The sequence below is a fragment of the Opisthorchis viverrini genome (assembly GCF_000715545.1).
Source record: "Opisthorchis viverrini unplaced genomic scaffold opera_v5_358, whole genome shotgun sequence".
In the NCBI taxonomy this organism is placed as follows: domain Eukaryota; kingdom Metazoa; phylum Platyhelminthes; class Trematoda; order Opisthorchiida; family Opisthorchiidae; genus Opisthorchis; species Opisthorchis viverrini.
This window is the reverse complement of record NW_008752016.1, coordinates 101,142-129,101: the sequence shown is the minus strand read 5'-3', so window position 1 is coordinate 129,101 and position 27,960 is coordinate 101,142. Positions and strand designations below refer to the sequence as shown.

The 27,960-nt window shown below is 41.7% G+C and overlaps 1 protein-coding gene across 1 annotated transcript in view; it reads left to right on the top strand.

The window, feature by feature from the left end:
• Positions 1-22,287, top strand: part of T265_10347 (hypothetical protein) — a gene marked incomplete at both ends in the record, with an annotated part of 37,572 nt that extends 15,285 nt beyond the window's left edge. Inside the window, 2 exons of the mRNA XM_009176692.1 lie at positions 16,458-16,479; positions 22,151-22,287. Coding sequence (XP_009174956.1) covers positions 16,458-16,479; positions 22,151-22,287 — 159 coding nt within the window. The remainder of the gene's footprint in view (positions 1-16,457; positions 16,480-22,150) is intronic.
• Positions 22,288-27,960: the final 5,673 nt, after the last annotated feature.

Sequence of the window (27,960 nt, the reverse complement as noted above, 5' to 3'; positions counted from 1 at the left end):
TGTCGAGGCTTGAGGACTGATTTGGAGATTCCTGAAGATGTCGGCACCATGCGACGAGCAGATGCTGCATGCAAAACCGATGCATGACGAACGGAGTCATCAGTCCTAAGTGCTGGGCCTACAAGGAGAGAGTTATTAATGGGGTGGGGAGAGGGGGAAGAAAAAGTATGTGAAGGAGAAAGAAGGGAGGCGTCAGCAGTAGCCTGTTTTCGCTTACCCGCCCTGCTGTATGCAGCAAGTAAGGCGACCCGGCTGATGGCACCACGCGACGGCCGATGTGGCATGAGTTTATTTGCGTGTGTGCAATTCATGGTTGTACGTGGGCTGAGATACTGCCAGGGCGCCCACACCTAGACAGGAGGACGAATAGGGTCCTCAACCAAAGCCTTTGGCTCAAAAGCTGCAAGGCAAGGCAGCGGTGTTTGGCGAGAAATGCAAATGCATTACCATTCCTACGGAACAAGTCGCCGCATGCTCCAACCCCCAACCGGCCAGGAGAGGTAAGGTCCAGTCTCTTCGTGACGGTAAATACGGTTATTCTTCATTGTAAAAGTGACGGCTGCTACCAGAATACCCTACTTCACTTGTTTTCCAGCTTTGCAGTGCCGTTTGCGCTCCTGGTGAAAACTGTCTCGGTAATTCGTCGAGGTATTGACGATTCGGTCCTGTTCTGTTCAATTTTTTCATCTATATATTTATTCACGGAATGCCCATTTCAAAGGACTGAGTATCTTGGTATTGAAATTAAACCTAAATAAGGAACAATACATTTAGTCTAAGTGATTGACGCTGTTCTGTTATTTGTAGACCACTGGTCCGCTCTGTAAACTCTGAATTTAACTGGGGTTGGGATCTTCTGTTACCCTGTGCAAAGTAGTCTCGGATTTTCAATTCCTCCACGACCATCTAAAATTTCCGGGACAGTAACTTGATTTCTACAGCTGTCTACTTACCTGGGCAGGTACATAGTCTTAGACTGCATTTAAACACACAAATTTGATATACGCAACACGGACAGCGTTTGTGAACATTTATGGTGTTCATTCCAATGTACGTGCGAAGCAACTCCAAGATCAACTTTAATCTATGCGTGCGGAGATGACCACCTCGGATATAAAGGCTTCAACCTTTGGTCGTCGACACTTTTATAGCAGGCGGCATGTTCACTGTGAATGAGCACTTTTCGGCAATGTCTTTTCAAGTCACACAATTGCAAAGGTTAAGAAAACAGTATTTAACATAACACGTTCTTCAACCCATCTGTATTCTTATCATAAATATGAATTTTCGGAATGAACACTTTTTCATAATTCCCAACCAGTAGATATAGCTAATAACATTTGGATAGCTGCGACATCGTCTCCAAAGAAAGCCTAATTTGCATCTTCGATGTTTTCTTCACGCCAGATGGGCCGCAATACAGAGCGTTTAAGCTGAAGACGATCACTGTGCAGTTGTTTGCTACAGGGCCCTCATGCCTCCCTGGTTGTGAGTCACGTAATCGATATCGAACGTCGCAGGGTCCAGGTGGCCAGTATCCTGCAACTTCGTAGTCAGACTGTCTAAGTAAAATGTCGCGTTTGATTTGGGTAAGTGTTGAGTGAGTTCCTCGAAGGCATGGGGCCACAACCACTTATGGTGTTTTAATTTGACATGTTGATGGGATGCAGCTATCTCATTGACTTTTCAGGTTAAAGATACCTTGCTCTTGATTGTATTCCACAGGAGCATAAGACTTTACCCCATTCACTCGCCTTTAGTTTATTCCTGACACATCGTCCTTCACGAATGCACGCGCATCAAGCACCAATATTTGCCATCGGGATATTATCGTCAGGGATGTCGAGGCTGTAGGGGAGGTGGGAGTTAATCGTTTAAGGATGATGCAAAATATTTACCACAGAATGTAGTAAAATGTCTCACAAGTTGTTAAAAATTTAAGAAATTTTAGTAAAGATGGTAAAAGAATCTACAGCTAAAATACTGGGTGGGACGACATTCACCTCAGCCACACAATGAAGCGGTTTTTACCACCAGTCCATTCACTTAAGGCGTGATATCATCTTGTTTTCATGTTTTTTTCCACAAAACCATTTAACCTACGATTTTTTCAATGTTCCAGGAGTGGAAAGTTCCACTAGCACGCAACTTTTGGGGTATCTTACATAGTTGCGGCCTTTTTGTTCACATATTGTCATAGGAACTGTACAATACTTGATATGCGAGCATCTGCGGTGTCCTGATGCCTAGATTTCTGTTGCCTTTTTCCAAGTTACCCAAATTCACTGGACCAATTAATGTATGTAATCACATAGGCAACACAATATAAAAAATTCCAGTTTGATGAACGGACAATCCAGGGTTAGAACGCTGACTGAACAATGATGACACGTGATGGCGACATTCAGTTCTCCTACGGTGTACTTGTTGACGTATTTTTAAGCAGAATAACAAAAATCGGTACAAGGGATGTTCACGATTGCTTTTGAACCTACTGAATGTAGCCTGGAAAAGCTTTACTTTTATCACGAACAAGACACCCTTCACTAGTAACAAGATGCTTCCGGAGAAATTCCTCGTGGCTGGTAGATTAGGCATTTCAACGACGTCTATTATGACATCATTTTCACGGTCATCGAGGGGTTGCGGGTAAGATAGCTCTATTCAAGAATTAAGATTACATTTTCTCCTAGCTGGTGAACCAAAACTGTTAGACAAGTAAAGCGGAACGAAAAAAACTGCGCTATAAGTGTTGAAATTCGTACCCTGATTTTCGAGGACTATACCGCTGAATTTCTGGTCAAGGACTCAGCGGTCATCAATCGTCTCTGAGTTATATCAGTATATTGGAATTCTTTGGCTTGTTTCGATATATCCTTTTGGTTCACACCAGCTCTCATACTACACCACTTGGCCAAGTATTGGCTGACTCCTCAGTGGCGAAGCTTCTTCCTCTGAGCTGCTTAGTTAGTGAATTGAAGAATTTTGATAACTTCCACCAGACGTTTCATCCCATCATGAATGATTATATCGATTTGCACTTGCTTTCTGTTCAGTTAGCCGAGTTACCGTGATTAGAAAACAAAAAAACGAAGTAAACGCTAATTTTGTGAATGTTGGTCCTGTTGGTAGACACACGTTTTTTGGCATACGTACAGCACACCTTACCATGACTAAGTGGAGGATTTCCGTTAAGAGCTTTTCGCTTTGTTTTTAAATGAACATTCACGGAAGATCCACAATTTTAGAAGAAACTCTTTGGTTTGGTGATTACGATTGGTTCGTGACAATTCTCATAGATTGTTAATCTTTCAGCCACTTGACCAGCATTACCACCGCCTATTAATCACTTCTTGCTTGATCTGGATCAGCTTCAGTTGACTGAGTAGAAAACCATACGCAGATGCCGACAGTGGGGTCAGGAAGGGGGAGCAAGTTGACGATGGGAAACTATAGTAGAAAAATAATAGGAACACTTCCAATCAACAAAACAGCGATTTCGTTTAAGATGGCATTCTTTGATCGAATTTCGGTCGGGTCCATCGATCAGATTCCTCAAGAGTTTAACGACCCACCAGCAGTCACAATACTAAGAAATTCAACAAATGTTATGATAACAAACAAAACCCCTATCCAAACACCATTCGCACAGGCGTGATTGGCAACTGCTTGACGTTAGTTCTGATAGTCTGAACCGTAAAACTATCCATCTGGCGAATGAATCCTTCTAAATTCATTTGGTGAACTACAGGCAAAGTGGAACGCCTTCTGAGCAATCTTCATAGGACCGACTTCGTGACGGTTTCCTGTAAAACAAAGTCTTGTGTACAAAAATTTATTGCAACAATTGCATTTGTGTGAATTTCCGTAGGATTGGGGATAAGAAATCGTTCCGTTCCTGGTATGAGGAAAATTGGCGTGGTGTAGGAATGTACGTTTATTGATTTTTGACCAGGAGGCTTGGCAATCGGCATGCAAGCGTTTCATCATTCGGGAGGGGGCATCATCAGTGATGAAAAGTCTACAAATCAATTGTCAAGATCAGTGAACAGATCAGCAATCAGCCGACCAACTAAGAATAACTAACTGAATAACTTAGCATGAGCTAGTTTGCTTATTTTGAAGCAACTGGTATGGCTACGAACCGGTACAGAACAGTTCTATAAACAATGTCTCCTTTACGTCCGACAGCAAACAGAATGAGATCAACAAATCGTTGATCATGTTCATAACGACGTAAGCATTGCACGTGTTTTGTAGCATATGTAACTAAACGTCATACACATGGTTGATTTAATTAAAAGGAACTTCAGCAAATTTGTCCCGGGTTCCCTATGTTCGGCGTTTGACAATGTATCCAAATAAACCACTGCTCACGGGTTGTCGTGCCTGGATCACTTTTAGCACAGCTGCACTGCGTAGCTTGTGCGGACCTTCAACAGATGTTTGGATTGAGCCGACAGAGGTACAGATTTGAAGCATAGATTTTGTAGCCACCCGGTAACTCACATACTTGACCGTTCAGCTCACAATCGCTCACTGGATCACGAGATTTGTATTTCTCATACTCTCAAACCACGTCACATCAAGGTGACTCACTAGACGTCGATTGTCTGTACCGTCTAGTGAGCGTAGCAACTACTCATGTGCCCACGTACACGCAAACGGACCTACACATAGGGAAACCGAACACAGTCAGCACACAGATTCGCGCGCGCGCAGGGAGCAAGGGGTCATCCAAGCACTCCAAGTCCACGGACAATTATGGAATACGTGATGCAGCCAAACTGCGGAGAAAACACGTTCCGCCGTCCGGACTTTCACCAAGGGACTCTCGCGTACGATAAGTTCCTTTTTGACTTGCTCCACATTTTATATTGCCTTTAGTTTATACATGTTGCAAATCGCTTCTGTGAACTACTGTCAACCACAATAAGGACTTTTATTAGTGCATACACCTTCTGATTTGTATTACGGCCATCATCATCCCCTGTGCACTAATAGTTTCATCAGACACGACGACATTAACAGTATTCCCATTCAAACAAGGACAACCAACGTTCCGTTTTCTTGGCCCGTCTAGCTTGCTTCCTAAATCTAACCGCATTTAAATAAAGTTCAGCCTATGAATGTTTCAATTTCTACTGATATCGACAGCAATATTCCCTCTGGATCGGTATTGCCTATTGGACCTGAAGATCAATAATGACAATAGTTTCACTTATAATATTGGTTCAGCCGCGGTGCCATTTCGATGCCAAGCAGCCATAAGGAAGCACGAGGGTTAAGATTCTCCCAGGTTGCCCAAACCTGAATGGGAGCGGTTGTGAAACCACGTCCGGTTTTGTACCAAGCATCACCCGTTCACTAGTTTCGCGCCCAATCAGTGAACGGTTCCGGGCTACTCCCAAAGAATATTTCACCGCGAATCGATGTCTTTATGCTGGAAGAAAAAAGACAGAGAATATCATATCAGTTGACTTAACCCATTTGAGTTAACAGTAATTTATGGCAGTTCGTCCAACAAAAGACCATCTGTTCAACCAGCCATTCTCTGACGTTCCCGTGAAGTTGTTCTTGTAAGCCAGATGTGTCGTGCCATTGATTTCCCACAACAAACACTTATCCAAGGCCAAATCCAACACCAAATAAGCAAGATGGCTTTCCTAAACTCTCTGACCACGACTCCCACCAAGACTTTGAAAAGTAACTCAAGGTTAATTCCGGTTAGCATTCTTTGTGCTAATTAGGTAAAATCGGATTGAATTTTTGAAAGGACAGCTAATTTGCATTCCTTAAGTTCTGTTCTTGTTGTTGATATTATCTTACCGCTGACAGAAGAGCAGAAAAACAAGTCCGAGCCCCATGCTAAACTTTCCGAGGCATTCTCTCTTCTCTCCCTTCTCTCTTCGCACATAAGCTTAAGTAGGATAGAGCAATGTTGGGCCGATAAAGACAAAATTAGCGACAACAGAGGCCTCAGCAGATGCAAACAAGGCCTGTTCTTCGCGAATGGTCATCACGAAATATGCTATAAATAGAAACGCAGTCAAAGTCAGAATCTAAGAAGGGGAAAAAGGTGTTCAACAGTTCGAAACACTTGGGTCACTGCCACAAACGGATTAGGGTGGGGAACTGGTCGTGTTCTGGCACAACTTTAAACTTTGCACACACTCTTTGTGATACAAATTGTGGCCCATTATTCAGGTAATCAGTTCGCTTCACTACGTCTCCTAACCACTTCGGGCATTTCAAGTCATTTAAAGTTATGGGTAAGTCAGCCTAGATTACAGTACTTTCCCATATCGACCTAGCTAGTTAGCCGACTCTTAATCAGACAAAAGCAACGAACACCTGAATATCGTTTTGGATAAAACTGCATATTTCTTATTGTATTAGAAGCTCACTACCGACTTATCCAGGTTGTCAATGAATTAGCTCAAAACAACTGATAATTTAAAGGCCTAATTTAGTTGGCTTCGTCAACGAGTATGTAGTGAGTAAAAACAGGGAAAAGCATGCGAATATGCAGTCACTATAAGACAGACATTCATATGTCCATCCAGCGGGTGTGTTATATAACGAATTACTGATATATCAAACATTCTAAATGGGAACACTGATAAGCATACGGAGTTCCGTGCTAAAATGAAAGTGTACTCTAATGAAAACAACCTAATTATGCCATCATGTCAGACCATGGATACAGAGGTATTTTCGCGAAATCCCCCCACCAACAATCCTGCGTCAGTTTGATCATAGACCCATAATTTTTGACCTGGAGTGTTTGATCCAAACGAGAGACTTTTTAGGCACGAAAACTACTGCTCGCCTGCAGTGGCCTAACAACTTTATCCAGATTGTTTTAGTTTTCAAGCTCATTTAAATTTGTCTGCCAATACATTAGAAGATTTTTCAACTCTGTCGCACCGACCCTTACCGCACAAAAATCCTATCCAAAACTAGAGTAATCCGATTTTGAACGTAGATTATTTGGGTCAAGTAGTACACTTCTGTTTACCTACATGAGAAAGAAGAGCGTGAGGAAAACATGCCAACTGTGTCCCGGGAATATGCCATTCTAAAAAGTAAGGTGGGATGAATGTAACCTGTTTGAAACCAGTGCATTGCCCATGATCACGCCATAAAGCGTTTTGGTAGGTAACGTCAATTGTCCCAAAATATTTTTACTGCTCAGCCATCTCGGATGTTTATTATAAAATCAGTAGTATAAAGTGGAATACTAGTTAAATATTCCACCGAAATGATAACCTGGTGTACGAGTTATTTTATACCAGCCAGTAGACTGAGAATGCTTTTTTCATAAAATAAGCGAATGAATCGTTAAATGTGGGTCGGCGAACCACATAAGAACGTTTGAGGTGACGGGGACTAGAGTCGTTGCGCTTGACTGTGCAAGGATAGTCAGGAACGGCTGTGAATCCTGTTTAAGAAGCCAAGCACAAGCTCACAGAACAAATATACAAAATCTCACTGCCTTCGGCCGAATATGGTGAGCGTTTTACAAGATACTGGCCAGAAAAGCTAAGGATTCTACTCAATCCTGGGATCCTCTTACAGGAGACTCTTACAAGAAAGAGTAGCTAGTTTGGCGGTTCAACCACAAAGTTTTGGGCAAGTTATCCGACTAGCGATTATCCGACTCCAAAAGGAATCAAGTGCCAAATTTCTCATACTATTTCACCTCAATAAAGGGATTTCTGACTAGTTGTATAAAGTTTGCCGCCACATATTACCGGAAACACCCAAAACAATGAAACCAGAATATCGCTTATGTCAAGATTTTGTTTTACCTAACAGAACGCACCTTGATTGCATGTGATGGCAATACACGCAAGACGTCTCGGGTTTTAGATTTTACACATACCTGAAATGCTTTTACTAGAGAGATATTTGCTGAATCTGATTAAGCTCAGTTTGGTCAACAGTAGAAAATCTTAAGGTGAGTACGAAATTCTCTACCCCAAGTAAATAGAAAGGCCTGAGACCCGTTTGAAAAAGTTATTTTATTAATGTAAAAGATGAGGCTCCCATGTTCACACGTGCTACGTTTACGCTTCTTTGGACGACGTTACAGTTTTTTTCATTTCTCGTATCCTCCAATGCGGATGCAATTTTGTGTTGTGATGAAAAATGGAAAGCCTCTCACTTATGACCTCCGAGAGTTAGTGAAGATAGCTGATCATACGATAATGAAGCTCTCTTTCAACTGAACCATTTTGCGTCCTTCTTAATCGGACACTCACGTCTCTAGCAATCAAACTGGCACTTGTGAGTAGTTTCCACATTTCTCTGATAGTGAGCAAGAGATCCCAAAGAAGTGATTCATTTTTGCTATTGCTCGTATCCATTCAATTGTTTAGCTCTTGCATTTGACCAGACGGATCACCATTGCTTTAAATCACCTAAACATAAACATTTATTCGTTGCCAAGAAATTGGGTCACGGCTTATTTTTCATTGTCTATACAGTGTACGTGTATTTACTTGGGACTAAAAATGATCATATTTTGTCCCTGAGTTATCTTACCTGTTGAATTGGGCGCAGTGAACTTGCCAAAAATTTCCTACTCAACCGTATCATCGGCAAATCTCTAAGCTCATTCGACTATTCGTCGATATCACCAACTGCCATCTCCCCTCGTCTTTCTACGCGGCCCAAGTTCAAATTCTGTTGATGTACACGAGCAGTACATAATCGCCATTTTTTTCAAATTTTAGTGAATCCAGAGCCAATCATTGCTATACTTTGAGGTTATCTCAATCAATGGAGCTTTGTGGTAACTTCGTTTCGCTGATCTATTTTCAAAATTTTACGGCTGGATTTTTTTAGCCGATGGATGCACAAAGCAATCTTAACTTCAAATGACCTGAATGATTGATGACTTTCAGAGTGAAAAAAAGTGCAAAAAGATTTGCATGCCTTTGTCCAAAGAATTGCTCGATTATAAAATCAGTTGGATTCTTTTTGACAATGTAATCCGATTTTTGACAAGGCTTGGGAGATCGGGGCCAAAATCGATAAAAAGATCGAGCACCATAATATGGGAAATTTTAAGGTCATATTGGGATAAAATGTTACAATGCAACGTTTCAGTTACGGCGGGCAGCCTTTCTCAACCAAGTAGTTGTAGAAATTCTGACAAATTAGAAACAGATCAACCCCATTTATTGCGCCAAAAACAGTGATCGTGTCACCGTCGTGAGGAACCAGATAAGTTTTGTGTAGTACAAAAACGCTGTGGATTTCGCCTTTAAAATAGTCGATGGGTTAGAGGTTTACTATACACAGTTTGCTTATGGAGTAATCGAATTATTCCACCAAATTTGAAAACCTGCTTTTGCTAAGAGTAGTCAATGAGATACCGTTTGCTAACCTACATCGGTATAGGCCTTCTGGGAATTCTTAGTCTAGAAGTGATATTTCTGAGGTTTGTACACTTTGGAGTTAAACATCAGTCGGTGAGGTACAATTTGTGAGACCGCTTTTCGGACATGGTAAGATTCATACCCACCTCGAGATTACGGATGATGTTATCTCTTGAAAAGGTTGTTGCGCAGACATTTTTTGTACAACCCATGAAGACAAACATTCACGGAGCTCACTGTCTGGACAACACCACCACGAGTGAATTCAGATCACTTACTTCAAGTGTCATTTTCTGTCGTCCCCGAATAGCTGAATCCATGCAGCTAGACGCGCTTTCACGGAATCCATCATCTGTCTGCATGATGTTCGGGAGCGGACTACATCAGCTGCGCAACCGTCAGGTATTCTTCTGTACGTAGGTTTACTCCTGGCCATGATCCCTTATTAATTTTTTATCGAAACATTTTACAAGCCCACTTCTTAGTGCACTTCAAAAGGTTACTTATGCATTTTTCAATCGCTAAAGTGATGAACACTGCCAGCCATTTGACGAATATGAACTCGATTTAGCTTTATCTTGAGTGTCACCCCCGAAGCACGGAAAGTGTCACATTCCTGATGAGCTTACAGCTTAGCAATCATATTCTAAGTGTAAGATCACTGATGACGCACACAACTGCGTGCAACAATCTTCTGCTGGTGAAAAAAGAAGTACTTTGTTTAAGCCCAGAATGACTCTTAAGGTTGAGACTCATTCCACGAGAAACAATCTACTTTCATGCTGACTTTTTGCATTTTTGCTTAAACGAGCGAAACTGTGGATGACTGGACATTGGGTATACGCACGTAATGAAAGATTCCTACGTCTATCGCGAAGAAGTAGTTAATGAAATGGGGGACATCAGAGACAGAGTGAATATCCTGCTGAATAGAGAACACATGCCTGTCACCCTCATTAGGTCCTATCAAATAAAAACTCTACTCGTGTTCGAATCTGAGGGACCAGTTTTCGCGTTCCATCGTCTTCGTCCCTGGATGCTCACTAAGGATGCTTGAACATTGGATGTATGCACGTAACAAAATTCTCTCACGTCTCTCACGAAGAACAAATTAATGAAGTCGGAAACACCAGAGACAGTTTAAAAATCCTCAACAAACATTCCAAAATACGTTGATATACAACAATGGTCTTTATGTAGCCAAATAACCTAATCAGTTTGTCTTCCAAACAGGGATGGTAGAATCATTGGCGAGAATGAATCTCAGATGCGCCGTAAAAAAATATGAAAAAAATCTCTCTTCTGGTAAGTTTGACTTTGCACACCAAAAATCATTTAAGTATAGTTTTCCGAGCCTGTCCCGGCCATCTCATTGTTTAAGAAAATTAGTCTGCACATTGCGGTCTGAAAAGCAGATCGGGTTGTGCGAAGGTCTATAACTTCTGAACGGATATCCAAGATGGATTGAAATTTTTTTAACAACTTTCATTAGTTTAACATGGCCTCCTAAATTTCTTCTAACTACGCAACTGCTGAACAAATTTGATTGGGCTTCTAATCACACACGGGCTTCTGGTACCTTGAGGTTGTTCATTGGGAAACTACCTGGGTTAGGCTTCAGGAACTGCAGAGTACGGTAAAAAGATACCACAAAACACTGCTCTATTTTATATAGCAACTTTTTGGGGTGAATTGTCTGATAACAGTACGATTCAATGCAGACTAAAAATGGACATGATATCTACAGCTTGGATGTTAATCAGGTAAGCAAGCGGCAATTTCAAAATATATGAGTGGAGTTTCCCTGGTTAGAACAGAACTAAACTATGCCTGTTTAATAAACTTGCAGAAATGCAAAAAGGGTTTCTCCAACGAATACCTGGTAATTGCAATGACTAATAAGATTTGAAAATGAGAGCAGAAAAATGAATTCACAACAGAATGGCGGGTAATGTAATACGTATGTTGGCGGATGTGAGCTAAGAGAATGAGGCACTGTTACAGATTTAATCGGCTGACCTATCCTTACCTATATATTCTCAATTTGGACGACGTTTCTTGTGGCTCAATAGAGTTAAAGTGACCTTCCTCAGCCACGGTCTTTGTGCCGGGATTAGTATCTATTTATCGCGTTATCTTGTGAGGATAACGCAAGGACGGTAGCATGGATAAGCTTTACCTCACAATTTAATTGTAACGAATAAATCCAGCTTAAGAGAATTTTAGTCAAGCTGTTTTGTGCCATTTGAGCTTTTCTCGTTATTTTTAGCTTTCTTTCTTCTGTTGTCTATTCTTTTGATCAATCAGCTCATACGTGAGTGAAAGTAAAGTGACAAGTCGACAGGATTCGGTTTGAAAAAGTCTAAAGAAATAAAGATAATTTTGCCACTTCTCACCCTGGTGATATTCACACTCTGGTATCTGGCCTTCCACATGATTTTTACTGTTTTTAGCAATTTCGAACGGTATTCAAAGCTAGACTGATGGTCAACGTAGCAACCAGTCCATTAGCGACCGCGTTACGTCCCAAATTGCAGCCATCTAGGAGATAATGTAAAATCTACTAATTCCCAGTAACAACTGCGATGATAGACCATCATTCAGTCTGCCGAACCAAGTTTTTGCCGCTGGACAACACATTTTACTTGCACTCCATTACCCAGCTGTCACAGAAGAAAACGTTATTTTCCACATTGAGTCATCTTCTGAGCATGACACAATGTCATTTTTCTAACTATAGTTTTCACCGTTATTTCAGGTTTATTCCGTTCTCGCGGTCAGTGATAGGCGCTTAATGAGTTTATCAGATTAGAAATGTCAAACTTTTATGCTCCAGACAATCTTCTTTGAACCGAAAGTAACCAACACGGAGAGCTGTGAGGTTTGCCGTTTACAGCGCGACATGTTGACAGCAGAGGGCTGGAGTCTAAACACTATAACTTGGGAATCATGGTTCAGTGGCAATCAGTTATTCTTTGGATAGGATATAACATAAGCAACAAAAAGACCTTAGGACGGAGGAATTGTCATGTCTTAATGATCCTGTTCCATACCGCAACGAACTATCATGTGATGGACACGTGATAACGGTTGTCACCCAATATGATTTATGAAATTATGAGATCAGGTTACTTAACCGAACTATCAGCATGCCACTTAATACACAGAGTATGACCGAAATTCGATGACTGCACCTAGTTTGTAGGTTTTACAAAGAAGGCAGCTGGTTGGTAGTAGGTCACAAATTTTGATAAATATTCCCGGGTTTTCTATATGGAACAGCAAGTCGTCTGATTTTCAACATTTTATCTTCACCGTAATGATTTTGAGGAAGCACGTGGTTAGAACACATATAGCGCCAGGGCGGTACGCCAATGTGGGAGGGTGAAAAGAGCTCATTTTATCGTTTCCTCTGGCAACATCAAACTCCAAATAAAGTTGAGATAAAATGTACCAGAAGCTATAACATGTTTTCTTCCAAGACAATCTACTGCTGAGAAAGAGGTATTTGGACCTTTTTACTAAATGTGGCACACTTACTTAAGTTTTTTACCTAGTACCGTTGGGTCCTTCATCCCCTAACACAAGACCATGCACGTACCGTTGGGTCCTTCATCCCCTAACACATACATAGTGCGAGTAACAATGATCATAAGTCATTCCTGAGTGTTCTATTGATTACGTAGCAAACTACTTGAGTCATTTGATCGAATGAATGATATAGGCTTGGGTCATGTATATCATACCTCTTATTCCTCGTCATTTTTTGGTAGGTTTTCACTGAAACCTTCGTTTCTATCTGCTTCGTCAAAATCCAAATCCAGTATTAGCTGACAATAGCAGCTAGTAATATCTTGCACGGTCATCGTAACATCATTGTAAAAATAGCTGGTAGCAAATGGACCTTGAATCATCTACCTTCTTAATTTTGAATGGCTGCAAAGTCACAGTGATGATATTATATATGCCAGGCTTCACCAATCTCTCTAGGGTTTGTCCACTCAATTTGGCCATCTATCGCCTGAAGCAAATTGCGCCAGAAGGTCGCCGTAGTTAAAATGCCAGCAGTATTCCGTTTTCAAACATTTTAATGTTTATGCCTCTGCAGTGTAACGGTGTCTAACCATTCGCGAATACCAAATCCGGAAGAAAGGCTAAACACGCACCGTTTGTTCGAAAATTCTTCGTCTTTTCGCGTTTGCGCAGGGCAAACGCTACACTATGTCCTCATCTGACTACTCGTCGGTAAACACCACTGTGGAGTGCGATGCTGTGATGTGAAAATATCCTCCCAAGATAAATCGGCTGCAGCAAGTTTATTATAGCCTATTTATAGAAACGTTATGCAAATCGCTTATCAGGTCTGGTAAGCTTTAGAAAGCTTTGACAGCTAGTGGAACACAAGAAAAACTACCGATGTTGCTGTGGGTGTCACAAAACATACCTGATGCACTCATAGCCGTAGGTAACACTGCTGACATTGAATATGACTAAAGCAGCTCCAACCGCGCCGAACCCTCAAGGTGAGCCTTTTCCATCTGGTCCTAGGCTGATCAAACGCACACATCAGGACAAGAGCTTCTTCCAGTTCCGGTGTTTTGTGAGGTATGAGCTAGGACCGTCAACGCGTCTATCCGCCTCGGTACGCCCACAGACATATCAATCGTATCACTTGCACTGCACTGGCTGTTATGCCAGCACCGCGAGCAGCAAATCTGAGGTTTGTTAGTCTTGAATAAGTTGTATTCGCTTGGCATATAGTTCGAGGAATTCTCGCTATCACTTGGTGAAGATCCAGCAGGACTAACGCACCGAAAGTGTTGCAGCTGCCTGAGTTTGTTTAGAGACTTGTGAGAATGTTCGCGAAAAACCGTGCTTCAGTTTGCGCCCAGGAACTTCTTACTACTGACTGATCAACCAGTTTCTTCAGAGATGCTCACTGTGCGGTGTCTGCGGAACGCGCATCAACCATTTCTTTTATCACCAGGAACTTCTTACTACTGACTGATCAACTGGTTTCTTTAGAGATGCCCAATGTGCGGTGTCTGCGAAACGCGCAGGACGGGGAATTTTTGGGCTAATGGCAATATATCTTTTCAACTACTGTCTGCTAAATAAAGTGTTACCGTGAATTTGAAACTGTAAACTACAACAAAGCACCGCGACATAGCAAGCAAAATGAAGGCAGCTATGTTTTCTCCTTCTTTTTCGGTTAGGCTCCGTGTTTGTTTCTTGGTACTACAAAATAGGCAGCGCAACCGGTCCCGGTGGCAAGCCTGTTCTCACCTTCGTCCCTGATCTGCCAGTTTAGCGTCTGTCGCTCGTTGTGCTCTAAGCTTTAGTTAATTAAAATTTCCAAGGCAAGTTGGGTCAGTCTCACGGATGCACCTTACCACAGACGACCCTCACGGGTACTGGGCAAACCTTCTCGAAGCTAAAACGCCATGCTCGTCAATGCTTCCTGGATGATGTGGACTTTCTGCTTCCAACTGACCATTGCTTAAAATCCTTCGTGGGGTGATAATTTTCTATTCCGATGCTTGTAGCATGACGCACATCAGTCTATAAAATCAGTAGGTGAATCGTAGGTGCCCCAAAATGACAGACCGCAATATACTGGAATTAACTATTAAAGTAGCTGTGGGAGGCAAAACTCGAGTTGGATTTTGCTCTTATGGTGAGCCAACACCTGTTGAGTAGATGCACTAGTGTCAGAAATTTGAACGCGAATTTGTCCAGTTAGGTTTTGGACAGCCTGAGAGGTGTATAAATCCTGTCTTTTATACCAAACTTCCTCAAGAATTTATTCGAGCACTAAAACGTTTTCTCAACTGATTTTGAGTTTCATGACTCGCCTTCATTTGCTTTTTAGGTAGCAAAGTCGTTCACTTTCTCGGGGTAAGAATACTCTCTGCAGAAGTAAGAAACCCCATATAGATCCGGCCGGGAACATCCGTCTTGGACGATTCTTTGGAATGACGTCCCTTTGCAAGATCACTGAATTAACTTTCTTCAAATGACTAACCTTTGAGGGAAAAGGTAGGATTTGCAAAACCAACAAACTGAAAAAGCAGGTGACAAAATGAAAACTTTTCACAAGTCTCGTTTGGTGTAAATTGAAAATTCCCATCGAGCATCAAACAACCAAAGTCATTAGCCATAAATTTTATCCATACTAGAATAGGCTAGACTAGACCAGACATTATTCTTTATTTCACACAGATTGTCATCCTCTTCGGATCCTATATTTAGAGCAGAAGAAACACGTTGACTGCACCCCATATAAATGTAGAACTCACCACACAAACTCCCAGGCCTGTCTGAACCAAGTGACGTTTGTTTGGCTAAATAAATCACTCTTACGGCAAACATCCCTGTTTTGGGATTAAAAAAATAGAATCCTTTAGATCAATCAGCTTATCGGTCGATATTCACCCATGACGGCCCCGTACAGATGCTTATTGTTGGACCTAGGCAGCGAGAATTGGTCACTACAACTTGCCCGACTTCGCGTGTATTTTACCCCCAATTTAACATGAGACTCCACACCAACCCTACTGTTATAGCCATCCTTTACGGCCATTTTTCTATGACATTCAGTCTATGAAGATATGTTCCTCTCCCTAATACAATCCTAGATACATGTACGGCAATAGACGGTTGTGAGAAATGTCATGGGATGATCTAACAGTCCCTACAAATTAGGACAGATTCGCATCCACACTGGCTAACGTTTAAAGTTGCAACACGACAAAAACCGTTATGCAGCTCCCGCGTCAGCATCTACCCGTCACTGTGTGGTTGCAGTATCGCGTGAAAACAACTGTACATCGAATCGATAAGAATTGTGCGAGGAATTCCCCCCGGAAGCAATCTATTTTTCTTGGTCATCACAACATTCACTCGTTCTCAAGGGGTATTTACTTGTTCGTACGGTGATACTTGAATCTTACCCAGTTTCATGAGTTTCGAACAAGTAGTTCTCTAAAACGAACGGATTGCAGATAGTCGTTTGTCAGACGATGACAAAACCTAGACTGCCTTAATTTTTCACACGAGTTTTTCCAGACCCTGAACCGTTATCTACAAAGTAAGCCGATGATTTATTATGAACGTGTACCGTATGGAACTCGGTTGTCACTGTTATTGTCCTATTGAAGCCGGCGTGCTGGTATTTACTGTCCAAACCTCAGGGTTCTGATTGGTGCACAGTATCGGCCGTTTCATGAACGTGGCATGTGTGGATGAACATAATTCGATAAGATGGAGCCGTACTAAATCCGTCACTTACCAACTAGTTGTTAACATCGGAATGGTGTAAAACCAATGTTTAATATGATCCTTTCTGGCTTTTTTCATCCCCAATGTTTAATATGATCCTTTAGTCTGGCTTTTTTCATTAGGACAGGTGTTATCAGTAGGCTTCAGCTGGACTCAGCACATTTCTCTCCATTCGGCGCCTGTCGCAGAGTGAAAAAAAACAGTAGTTGTAGTTGTTCGGAAAATGTTTAGAACCGACTTGGTAGTTATCGTTTCAGAGGGCTTTGGTAAACAATCGGTGGATAGTAGTTGGTCGATCCGTTCAGTTGAACAATGAAATTTTCACGGTCTCCGCAGTTAGAGTTGGGTCTGGTGTTAGAGGCATTTCACTATTTACGCGATTAGGTCTTCGGTGTTTTTGTCGTTGCGGAAAATTGTGCTTCAAGAAAACCATTCGTTGTTGTGATGATTCTCCTAAGAAGGGCTTGTATCCAGGGTGAAATCAACGTCGCTCTATATAGAGTTATAAGAAGCTAAAACAATGCTGGTGGGTATCCTGCGATCAACACTTTGCGCTCTGAAGAAAATGTAACGTATAGTGGTTTTTATTTGAGCAAATTCGTGATTGCAGTCGTACTTAAAAACGACACGCTAAAACCATGATGATCTTTGGAGTAATGACGGCCTTTCTACTCCATATCGAACCTCATTTGATGTTCTAATGAGCTCTTATCTAATAGTGGCGGAAAATGTCGGTAGCTCAGGTAGCGTAGATGGTTGTTGGTCTGTTCACCGAGCTTGGCAGTTGGATTGCAAACGTTTCATCACCAATCGAGGTGACATCAGTGCGTTATTGGGTAGCATAGTTGTTCGTAGCAGTGGGTTGGTGGTTGTGCATTGTACGCAGAGCCCAGCGAACAAAACAACAACCATATTATTTGGGATATGTATGTATTGTATGGGATGAATGTGTGGTCTTGAATGTGGTATGGATGAGTCGTTTTGAAATCGAGGTTAATTGTTGTCTGTCGGAATGGTATGGTATACACCGAGCCAACGTGCTCAGTCGTTTCGTGGCTAAACTGAGTGCTACCAATCTATGCCGGTAAGCTGACAAAGTCTGTGTCACTACAAAGGGATGATCCTTGTTTACAGAGTGATATCTTTGAAATGAGGCTATAATAAAGTTTCTGTTTAACCTTAATTTGGGGTAATGGCCCACCCTTGGAGAAAGGCCAACCAGAAGAGAGGCCAAAGAGCCAATTGCCAACGGTATCATACTTTTGAAGAAATTACTATAGTCCGCTTAGATGACTAGTTAGGCCTTTGTCAAGACTGAGAATGAAAGATTAGGAATGCTTGTTGATCCCTGTCTCCCATGACTTTGTTTACTTGTTGGTGTGATATATTTTTCTCTTACGACAACTCAGCTTGAGAAGAGCACGTTGCCGTAGTTCTCGGCTGACACACAGACCGCTTTTTAACTTTGCCAAAAATGTCGGAAGCTGCTCGGCGTCACGTCATTTGTACTTGTCAGGCACTCAAGCGAAACCTCTGTTGTAAGTTTAGCTGAGAGAGTACCTAGTAACCATCACCCCTTGAACAGTAACAGTTCAAACTTTTGAAGGCTGCGAAAACCAAAACAGTGATGGGCAACACGTAACCCGCATAGGAGACGAGATGGGCAGCAGGGTGAGCATACGGAGCCTGATCCAACCCCCCTTCCGAAAACTTTCATTTGCGAAGAAATGTTTTCACAAGCAGCTGGAGAATAATGATTTTATTTTCTGGTTATTTGTTCAGTCACATAGTTAGATGCACATATGTAAACCATAATTTAATGATATTTGGCCTATTCGAGACCCCGATTTTGAGTCCATAGGTGGTCATCTACGTGAGTGCGGACAACTGTGGGTTGCAGACACTTATGGACTTTCAACTGAGATGATGGGACGATCGGAACAGAATACCAATGAAAATTCAATCGATGAACGATCTATCGATTGAAAAATGAACAATGTGATCGTTTCCTGAAAGCCGTTTAGGGTTAATCTGCCGAATAATTCACTCATATAAACATTTAGCATGGAGGTTAAATAAAACGGAGCATAAGAAACCACATGACCAATCTCACAAAAAGACGAAGTAAACACACAGGCTGAACTGTAAGCATTTCAGACACTTTTACAAGTCACCAGCATACATGTCCATAGGGGAACGTCGAAGCGGCACTGCTGAAGACATATCGCCGGTCTTCTGCTGAATAAACAGTTTGATTAAATAGACTCTTGCACGCAGCGATGTCGCTTTCTCTCATTCAAAACATCTTCACTGAATACTAACAACCTAGAATTGTTTGCAACGCAAGATTTGGGAAAACAGCAGTTATTCGGTATGCAATAGCGACAGGATTTTGTTATTTCCATGATTACATGATGTCAGTTCCTACAGAAACGTCAACAAATATTCCAAAATTGACTCAAAAGTCACCTATCACCAAACGTTATTTCGCAAGTTTCCCATCCATAGTTCGCTGCCAAACGTAGCGACTCTCAAAAGATGATAGATTTCCATTACCAGTATTCCGTTGGATCACTGATTAGTCTAATTGGTCGGGTGTCCGGAAGGCTGCGAAAACCAAAACAGTGATGGGCAACACGTAACCCGCATAGGAGACGAGATGGGCAGCAGGGTGAGCATACGGAGCCTGATCCAACCCCCCTTCCGAAAACTTTCATTTGCGAAGAAATGTTTTCACAAGCAGCTGGAGAATAATGATTTTATTTTCTGGTTATTTGTTCAGTCACATAGTTAGATGCACATATGTAAACCATAATTTAATGATATTTGGCCTATTCGAGACCCCGATTTTGAGTCCATAGGTGGTCATCTACGTGAGTGCGGACAACTGTGGGTTGCAGACACTTATGGACTTTCAACTGAGATGATGGGACGATCGGAACAGAATACCAATGAAAATTCAATCGATGAACGATCTATCGATTGAAAAATGAACAATGTGATCGTTTCCTGAAAGCCGTTTAGGGTTAATCTGCCGAATAATTCACTCATATAAACATTTAGCATGGAGGTTAAATAAAACGGAGCATAAGAAACCACATGACCAATCTCACAAAAAGACGAAGTAAACACACAGGCTGAACTGTAAGCATTTCAGACACTTTTACAAGTCACCAGCATACATGTCCATAGGGGAACGTCGAAGCGGCACTGCTGAAGACATATCGCCGGTCTTCTGCTGAATAAACAGTTTGATTAAATAGACTCTTGCACGCAGCGATGTCGCTTTCTCTCATTCAAAACATCTTCACTGAATACTAACAACCTAGAATTGTTTGCAACGCAAGATTTGGGAAAACAGCAGTTATTCGGTATGCAATAGCGACAGGATTTTGTTATTTCCATGATTACATGATGTCAGTTCCTACAGAAACGTCAACAAATATTCCAAAATTGACTCAAAAGTCACCTATCACCAAACGTTATTTCGCAAGTTTCCCATCCATAGTTCGCTGCCAAACGTAGCGACTCTCAAAAGATGATAGATTTCCATTACCAGTATTCCGTTGGATCACTGATTAGTCTAATTGGTCGGGTGTCCGCAGATGCCACCCCAAGTTCCGCTTTTTTTAATGAACCTTTAGAGAACTTTCTCGTCACTGCTTCAGTAAACTACTTTCGTGCGTTTAATAGTTGCTGGGTAATGACTGTGTGCGGTTTTCTGTTAGCCGTGATAGGACTGTGTTATCGTTATCCTACGGCGCCGAAAAGCACAATTAGGGTTCGCGATTCTTTTGCACCGTGTTTCAAGCAGATAACCACATGAATCAATTTTGATTGGGTGTTTTTTTTGCATCACTCTACTCTCTCTCGTGCCTGGATGTCTCACCTACTGCGTGAGACGTGGGACTTTAAGACACAGTTACGGAGAAACATTTTGGAGTCAATTTTCGATTGGTGCTGGTGTTCGACCGTTCTGCTGACGCTTCATACAGACAAATCACTGGCTAAAGTAGCATACTGGATAGGTGTTACCGTTAACATTTGCCGTCTGAACTGGCCACAGTTCAATGCACAAACTACAGGAAATCTGAAGTTTGTAGAAAAAAATTGTCGATTCGGATTGGGTCTGCTATAAGTAGTAGTATAAGTAGTTGTTTGCTTAATGCCCCAGTTCATTTAATTCTTATTTTTGTGTTTCATAAAACTTGGTTTGTGGGTACGCAGTCGACAGGCGAGCACATTTCAAACATGTGATGGGATTTACAATCACCCTATTCAAGCTTAGCATCATGGAAATAACGGCGCGATTTTCTTCTGTGAACACTGTAAACTTTGGCATGCCTTAACTACCGACGGCATTACTATTCACGGAGTCCTGACTTTGTTTGAACAACTGCTTTTTTCCCCACATTATGTATAAACAGTAACTGACTTATCCCTATATCGAATCCCCACACTTGCCTTTTTGAACTTTTACCAGTCCTATCACGCCGCTTCACTTTCCACTTGAACAATGCTATGAACGATTGTTGGGGATAACTTTGGCGTTGTAGCGTACTCGTACATTTGATTAGGCCTAGCAGCAAAATGTCGGTCGCAGACGTGACAACGTCCTTCCGATTTGCTTTGCTGGGCAAGCTACGAATTCGTACATAACATGACAGCATGAGTGCGTCGCGCGATTTTGATATCGTTAGATGACAAAGTTCGCTTTTATCGCACACCTGCACGATATCGGCGTTTACTAATTTGCAAAAGCGAACAGCTGCAAATGTGCTACCACGTTGTATTACCTCCACCACTCAAAACTCCTTATAGGAGGCAGGTATTGTATGTATTTTCTGTAGACATGCTGAAGAAATAAAGCAATCCTTTTGCAATCAGTTGCTTCAAGGTTTATTGTCATTGTACCACCAGTACTAGAATGTAATTGGGTGGTGCTACCGACTACCGCTATCCAAAGACAGTCAAAGCACAGTCAAACATAGCTCTAGAAACCGGAGCAAATTTCCTGTAGATCATGTTCAGCTGAATACCTTCGAAAAGATACAATCAACTGTTTACCAACATTATTATAATCTGTTTTAGTGAAGTATTCCGAATGCATAAGGTGAAACTTCACCGAACAGACTAAATGGAGGAAACTGATATGAGTATACAGAATCGAAGAACTTTTGTCATGCTTTTAGTCACCAGCGGGTACTGTTTAGTTTCTGGTGCTGCCTTTGGTTCGCTCTTTGACAGAAGGGTTCAACTCATCTTTGTATTTTGGCAGGTGATGCGAAATAACTGCATGTATGTTTTTTGTTACCATAGTCCAATGTAGGTTCACTGGTATTATTTTGTTGAAGAGATCTTTATTTTGAATATTTGAATGAGATACAAAACCAGATATTCAACACATTCAGAGTCCCAGTCAGACATACGGTAAAATTTGACCCCGTTGGTCGTGATAAGATTTGCTTTCATTCGTTCAGGGTACGGTAAAGTGGATGCACTACCCCGTCTTTTCTATGAGGAAGTGTCAGCGAACGCGCTACTGTGTCCCTGGGCTTCGAGCACCGGAACGCAGGCCTATATTCACACTCACGGGCCCTCAGTCAAGGTCAGCTGACTGAGACAAGCCCACAGTGCCAAGGCCTGTTACAACCCAACGGAGAGAAAGCAGATGTTCCCTGGATGGCATGACGACTGCGTACCTAGACACCCCGACGTCTTTTCCACTGGTAGTTGGTCAAGTGTCAGGGCACATACGACCATGCGAACGCTCCAACAAATGCAGGCGTAATAGTGCACGTACTTCACACCCTAGAGATGAAAGAAACTCGTGTCCGGGTCTCGCTCATCCAAGATGTGCCTTCTTGCAGCGGGGTCACCAACTTGGGCCAGTGATGTCATGTGATAGTGCAAGTAAAGCTAGCGTGGTTGCGATAGCAACAAGGCTGCGCGTTGGACCAGTGCAACTGCCATTGGGGGGATGACAGCAAAAGAAATGCATATTTCGGAACTTACGTTGGACTACTGAAACTCTGGCAAGCCCAATGACACAGGACACAGTGCTAGGGGAGAATTGTTCTATGGGAGGCTCCCCAACAAGAGGTTGCAAACTAGGGATGAGACTAGGAGAGACTGCACACAAGTGCATTGGAACGTCGTGCGAAACCGGTTGGGGCCATCAAAGATCTTTCAGCCTTATAAGTGGTGCTACATGAAAAAAGTCTGCTGCGATATCTGGAACATGCGAACTAGATTATGAGGTCGTCCTAAAGCCGCATATTCAGATGAAAAATATCATGAACGACATATTCAGCCAGCATTCAGTTGAGTCATCCGTTAAGACCAAATAAGGGAGCCAAAAGGCTTATATTGCTTCCTCCTATTTGAGCACTAGCATTGAGACCTCCCTTAGAAATGACATCACTGATTTTTACCTTATTGGTGACATTTTTACATATTCCAATAGGAACCTTTTTGAAGGTATAACACACTATCCAAACAGTCATCACACTTTTCCGTATGCTGAGATAGTCATAAAATCTTAACCGTCTTGCCGTTGTTTATTCCTGATATATTCTATTTTTTCAAACTTACAATGCAAGTTTAGATGAGAATACTCATCTGGTATAAGCAGACAAAAAATCATTGCAATTTGAGAATGGACCAATAAAAGGGAAAGTAGGAAAATAATAAAATAAGAGACCCATATTACCTTTAAATTTAGGGAAGACAGAGCACTACGCAGCCTAAACCGTAAGTGGACGAAATGAGGCGGGTACAAAAACACTTGAAAAAAAGTTAGTCGGAAGTCCTATATAATTCAGGGTTTGCAAACCACAAAGCAAGACAGATTTTAAGCGAACCAGAAAGGCCACAGGAAACCTATCTCTAGTTATCTAGTCACGTCACCATAGATAGTATACTCTCTGAAATATTCAGAAATGAAAACAGGCAGGAATGTCGAACTACCTAAACGCGTACTGATCAGGTCTTGTTGATTGGTGATGAAACATGTACAAGAAAGATACTAACCCTAGCAAAGAAGCCAATGGTCAACTGGTCAAAGCGGCCAAAAATATCCCAGAAAACTCGACCATTTTGTCAGTGGTGAGACTTTACAAGCAAGTCAAACATCAGGACGACTGGACCTTTGAAGCGATTCAAAGTAATTATTAAGCTAAAGACTTAGCTTCTCAGATTCCCTTCACTCCACTAAGTTAGTGATCTGACACATTCAGCTTGTGTGTAAACAAGCGTTTTGTTGCGAATGGTGTGGCAAATCTTCGGATTCCCCATTTTTACCGTAATGTACTTATCTCTGTAGACTGTTGTTGAAGGCGGATTCATGGAAAGGAAGGGTCAGTGTTAGGTCGACCCTGGTTCGCTTGCCCCGGTTTAGGGCAACTTGGGATTATACAACCCCATGGAACCTCGTTCTATGTCAACTAAACGGTGTTCGCATTACTAACCTTATTCATTCTTTAAAGCACGCAAATTTGTTTAAGGATTCATTTCATGTTCAGTGAGGTTTCCACTGGCTTGTTCCAGTTATGACTCGACGAGATCCACTGCTTTAACAGAATACTTCAAGCTTCGTCATGGATGGCTTCACGGGATAGCTAGTAGAGCTCAGAGTGCATGCGGTTTGGCGCCAAGCTGAAACTCCCACCCCATTTGATACTTCTTCAAGTTTTGTTTGCTCACCCGTTTAGCATCGTAAACATGCTCTCGTTCAGTTCGACACTGAATATATGTTCAGCTTAAGAAATCAGCTAGCGATCTTCGCTGTCTAAAACAGCATCTGTTTCTCTCTGCATCTATCTGAAGATGTTCATTAGGAAACAAAGTTGGCGCGTGGCTCAGCTTATTAGGAACTATTTATATGCTCAGCCTTTGGTTCCCATCGCCTGCTGATCGTCAGAATCTCAAAAAAATAAGGATTCCATCGGTAATCAGGACATTATGCCAAAGTCGAAAGATGGTTGGCCCCAGATATATACCGTTTTGATTACCCTGACTTGCAAATATGTGTCGATAAAATAACCAAAGATTTATGCTGCTTGAGCTTAAACAAAAAAATGTACAAAAACATTTCTCTGCGTGTTCTTATCTGCTGACTATTCACAGCGAAAGAAAAAATCAATTTATTGACCATATCAATGCTAAAATCCGGCAGCCAAAAAGAACAAGCAGTGGGATTTGATGTACTTCGAATCAACTCCTTGAACTTCCGTTCGCTCCAAGCGCACTAACCAGAAGAGTTGGCCCAAAACACTGGTCGATTTGCGGCGAGCCTTGCCTAAATTTTTGGACAGTTTGGGGTATTATCAATGGAATATTGCGACAGTACTAACGTCAGGTGGAAAACCAATGGAATTGTTGTCAACGATACTATGTTATTTTCAGTCTCTTTGGCTCTCAGTATTCTATTGCCCTACAAGTTTTTAAGCTATATTTGGATATGTTCCTTATTGCTATTCACATAAGACATTGATCGGAACATTTCCATAGGTGGTTCACAACCCTATTTAAGTTGCGTTGCTTCCCTAGACCACTTTCCAACTTTCTTGCGAAGGCTGAAAATTATTAGTGTNACACCACTTTCCAACTTTCTTGCGAAAGCTGAAAATTATTAGTGTATTTTGCATAAAATTGGCAAAGTAGCGACAGCAGCTCGAACTACAATTCAAAAAGAAGGGGGCGTTCATATCCTAATTTGATCATTGCGTGGCTGGCATCCCAGGTTTGCCGCAAACCTTCCATTAATCTGTCAGTCAAGTCCGGATTTTAGATTTGCCTAATCAAATCGCAGCAAGCAACCAAACCAACGTCCCAAGAAACCAACACGGCGAACTACTGAATACCGTTATTCCCTAGCTGGATTGCTAGGACGATTCATATAATGAGAACACTGGGCTTCATGAATTCGATGGGTCATTACAGATGTTTGTAGCTGTTCGGTCACTCAAGTCATGTTTGCCGGAGTATACTTGGAGCAAATCAAGTTCAAAAAACATATGGTAATCGATACCACACTAAGTGGCTCGCCAGCTTTTGTTACCTTAAGGTCTTAAAGGTCCGAGCGGGTGCACATCTAAAAACGGGAGGGTATACATGGTTAGAATCTTGACAAAATAAGCCAACGGATAGCTGAGTTTAAGCGAAATCGTTGGGTGCAGTGACGTCAAATCGGAAGGCAATATTATTTCGTGAAATAAGAAAGTCATTCAGACAACAATTTTTCCACTATCATTCAAGAGGAATTTTTACTGTTTTTTCTACCGCATGGACGGTCTTGCTTGGTGATTGGTCCCAACTGCGCTTTGTGACTTTTTCCGGAAAACAAATCATAGCAACATATGACTAATTATTAGCAATTACCCGTCTGCTTTCCACTTTAATGAGATGAATGATGTTTTTCTCAGGTTCAAGCACACTTTTCTTGAGGGGAGGGAGAAGTTTCCTTTGGAAAAAAGTCCAAAGGCAAATCTGTTACAATTTTCAGGAAGAGTGAATTACTGCGCCATTTCCCTAGTTTTTCAATCATAGATTTTGATGAAGGTAATGCCAATTTTATATCAATTCCTGAAATATGAAAGTCTAAATCATCCCGATCATTTAGGAAATTTAGAAAATATGCGAAGAAAGACAATCATTAGCTGGATTTTTCTCCGAAATGCTGCGGTCTGAGAAGAGAACCAACATTAGATCAGTGATGCAAACTGCGCTGCTGAAAATTATGTTTCATTGTATCCTTTCCTTTACTTTTGCAGAATATTCTAGTGGAAAAAAGAAATCATGTGTGACGGCTTTATTAGGTGATGTAAAGATCCCCTGAGAGACGTTAACATCATACTGAATTCTTGTTTTTCCCCACACATAGTCGGATGTATATCCCTTGTTGAGGTTGAGCAGATTGAGCAGTTAGGCAGTACAATTTGCCAACACGCGCGGATGTCAGTGTGTTTATACATTACAACTGGTTCTCAAATACGCATCTGTCCAAAAGAACTCTGAGTGCAAGCGATGTTTAGAAATACCGCGAGATAAATCGCATCCAATTTCTTTCTTGTGTCAATCTGCAAGTGTTTTGTTTGGTTCTCATAGATACATAATGGCAAATGATTCTATCTTCTTTGTGCAGCATGATCTAACAAAATTATTTGTTTGAAAAATTCTTCAGCTGTAGCACCCTATCGGTGCCTAACTGTCATACCGCCAGAAGGAAGGACGATAGTTGCCCAAGCTTAGACAGAGGAAGCCGAGAGGCAGAGGTCGGGTTCTAACCGCGGACTTTCCAAACAGTACATTTACCACCTTGCCCCCAGATCAATTAGCATCAAAGTCGGTACTCAACCCAATGTGGCTGTAAAGCTCTCAAGGAACTAGCCTGCCTGTGGTAGGTTTTATTCTTTTCAGTAGTCAACAAGAAAACGAGCGTTTTTTCGTGGCGCCCTCAGGATAAGTACAGTTGCATCTGTGGAACACTGGTTAACAACATGTCGGAATATTTCTAGATGGATGCATTCAATAACAGCTTTTGGTTTAATTTTTGAACTCGACGATTGACTTGCAGACGTTTCTTCACCATTCGAAGATAAATCAACATTGCTTTGTTGGTGGTCTTATGCGGGCTGATGATGTCTCCTCGAATGTTGACGAAGCTTCAGTTAGCAATATCGGCGAGAAAAACATTGGTTTTTGAAGTGAAACGAATGTAGTGAACGAAATAGATAAAATAAAAACGTCCCCACCCGGGTAATAGGCTGGTGGACAAAATATGGCAATTAAGTTCTTATGCGGGCTGATGATGTCTCCTCGAACGTTGACGAAACTTCAGTTGGCAATTTCGGGGAGAAAAACACTGGTTTTTGAAGTGACACGAATGTAGTGAACGAAATAGATAAAATTAAAACGTTTCCACATGGGTAATAGGGGGGGGGACAAATATGGCAGTTAAGTAGCAAGCCAATGTACAAGCAGTGTAAAACTTTGGTTCAGTCAAAAAGCAAGCAAAGCAAGAGAGTTTTAATGAGAAAGGGATTTATGGTCAATAACTGTATAGCAGGAAGACCAGGACCACTGAAGTGCCCGAACATCGCTTTTCTGAATAAACGTTGGTGGGATGAATAATCGGATGGTTGTTGCTTCGACTGTGGCCAAATTAGAATTTCTTTCTTTCTCTAAGCAGAGTAGAATTAGATAGTTCTGGATGCGATAGAAAATGGAACCAAAGCATGATTCAACGATAGTTACCACCGTACGGTTTGAAAAATTTGCAACTCAATCC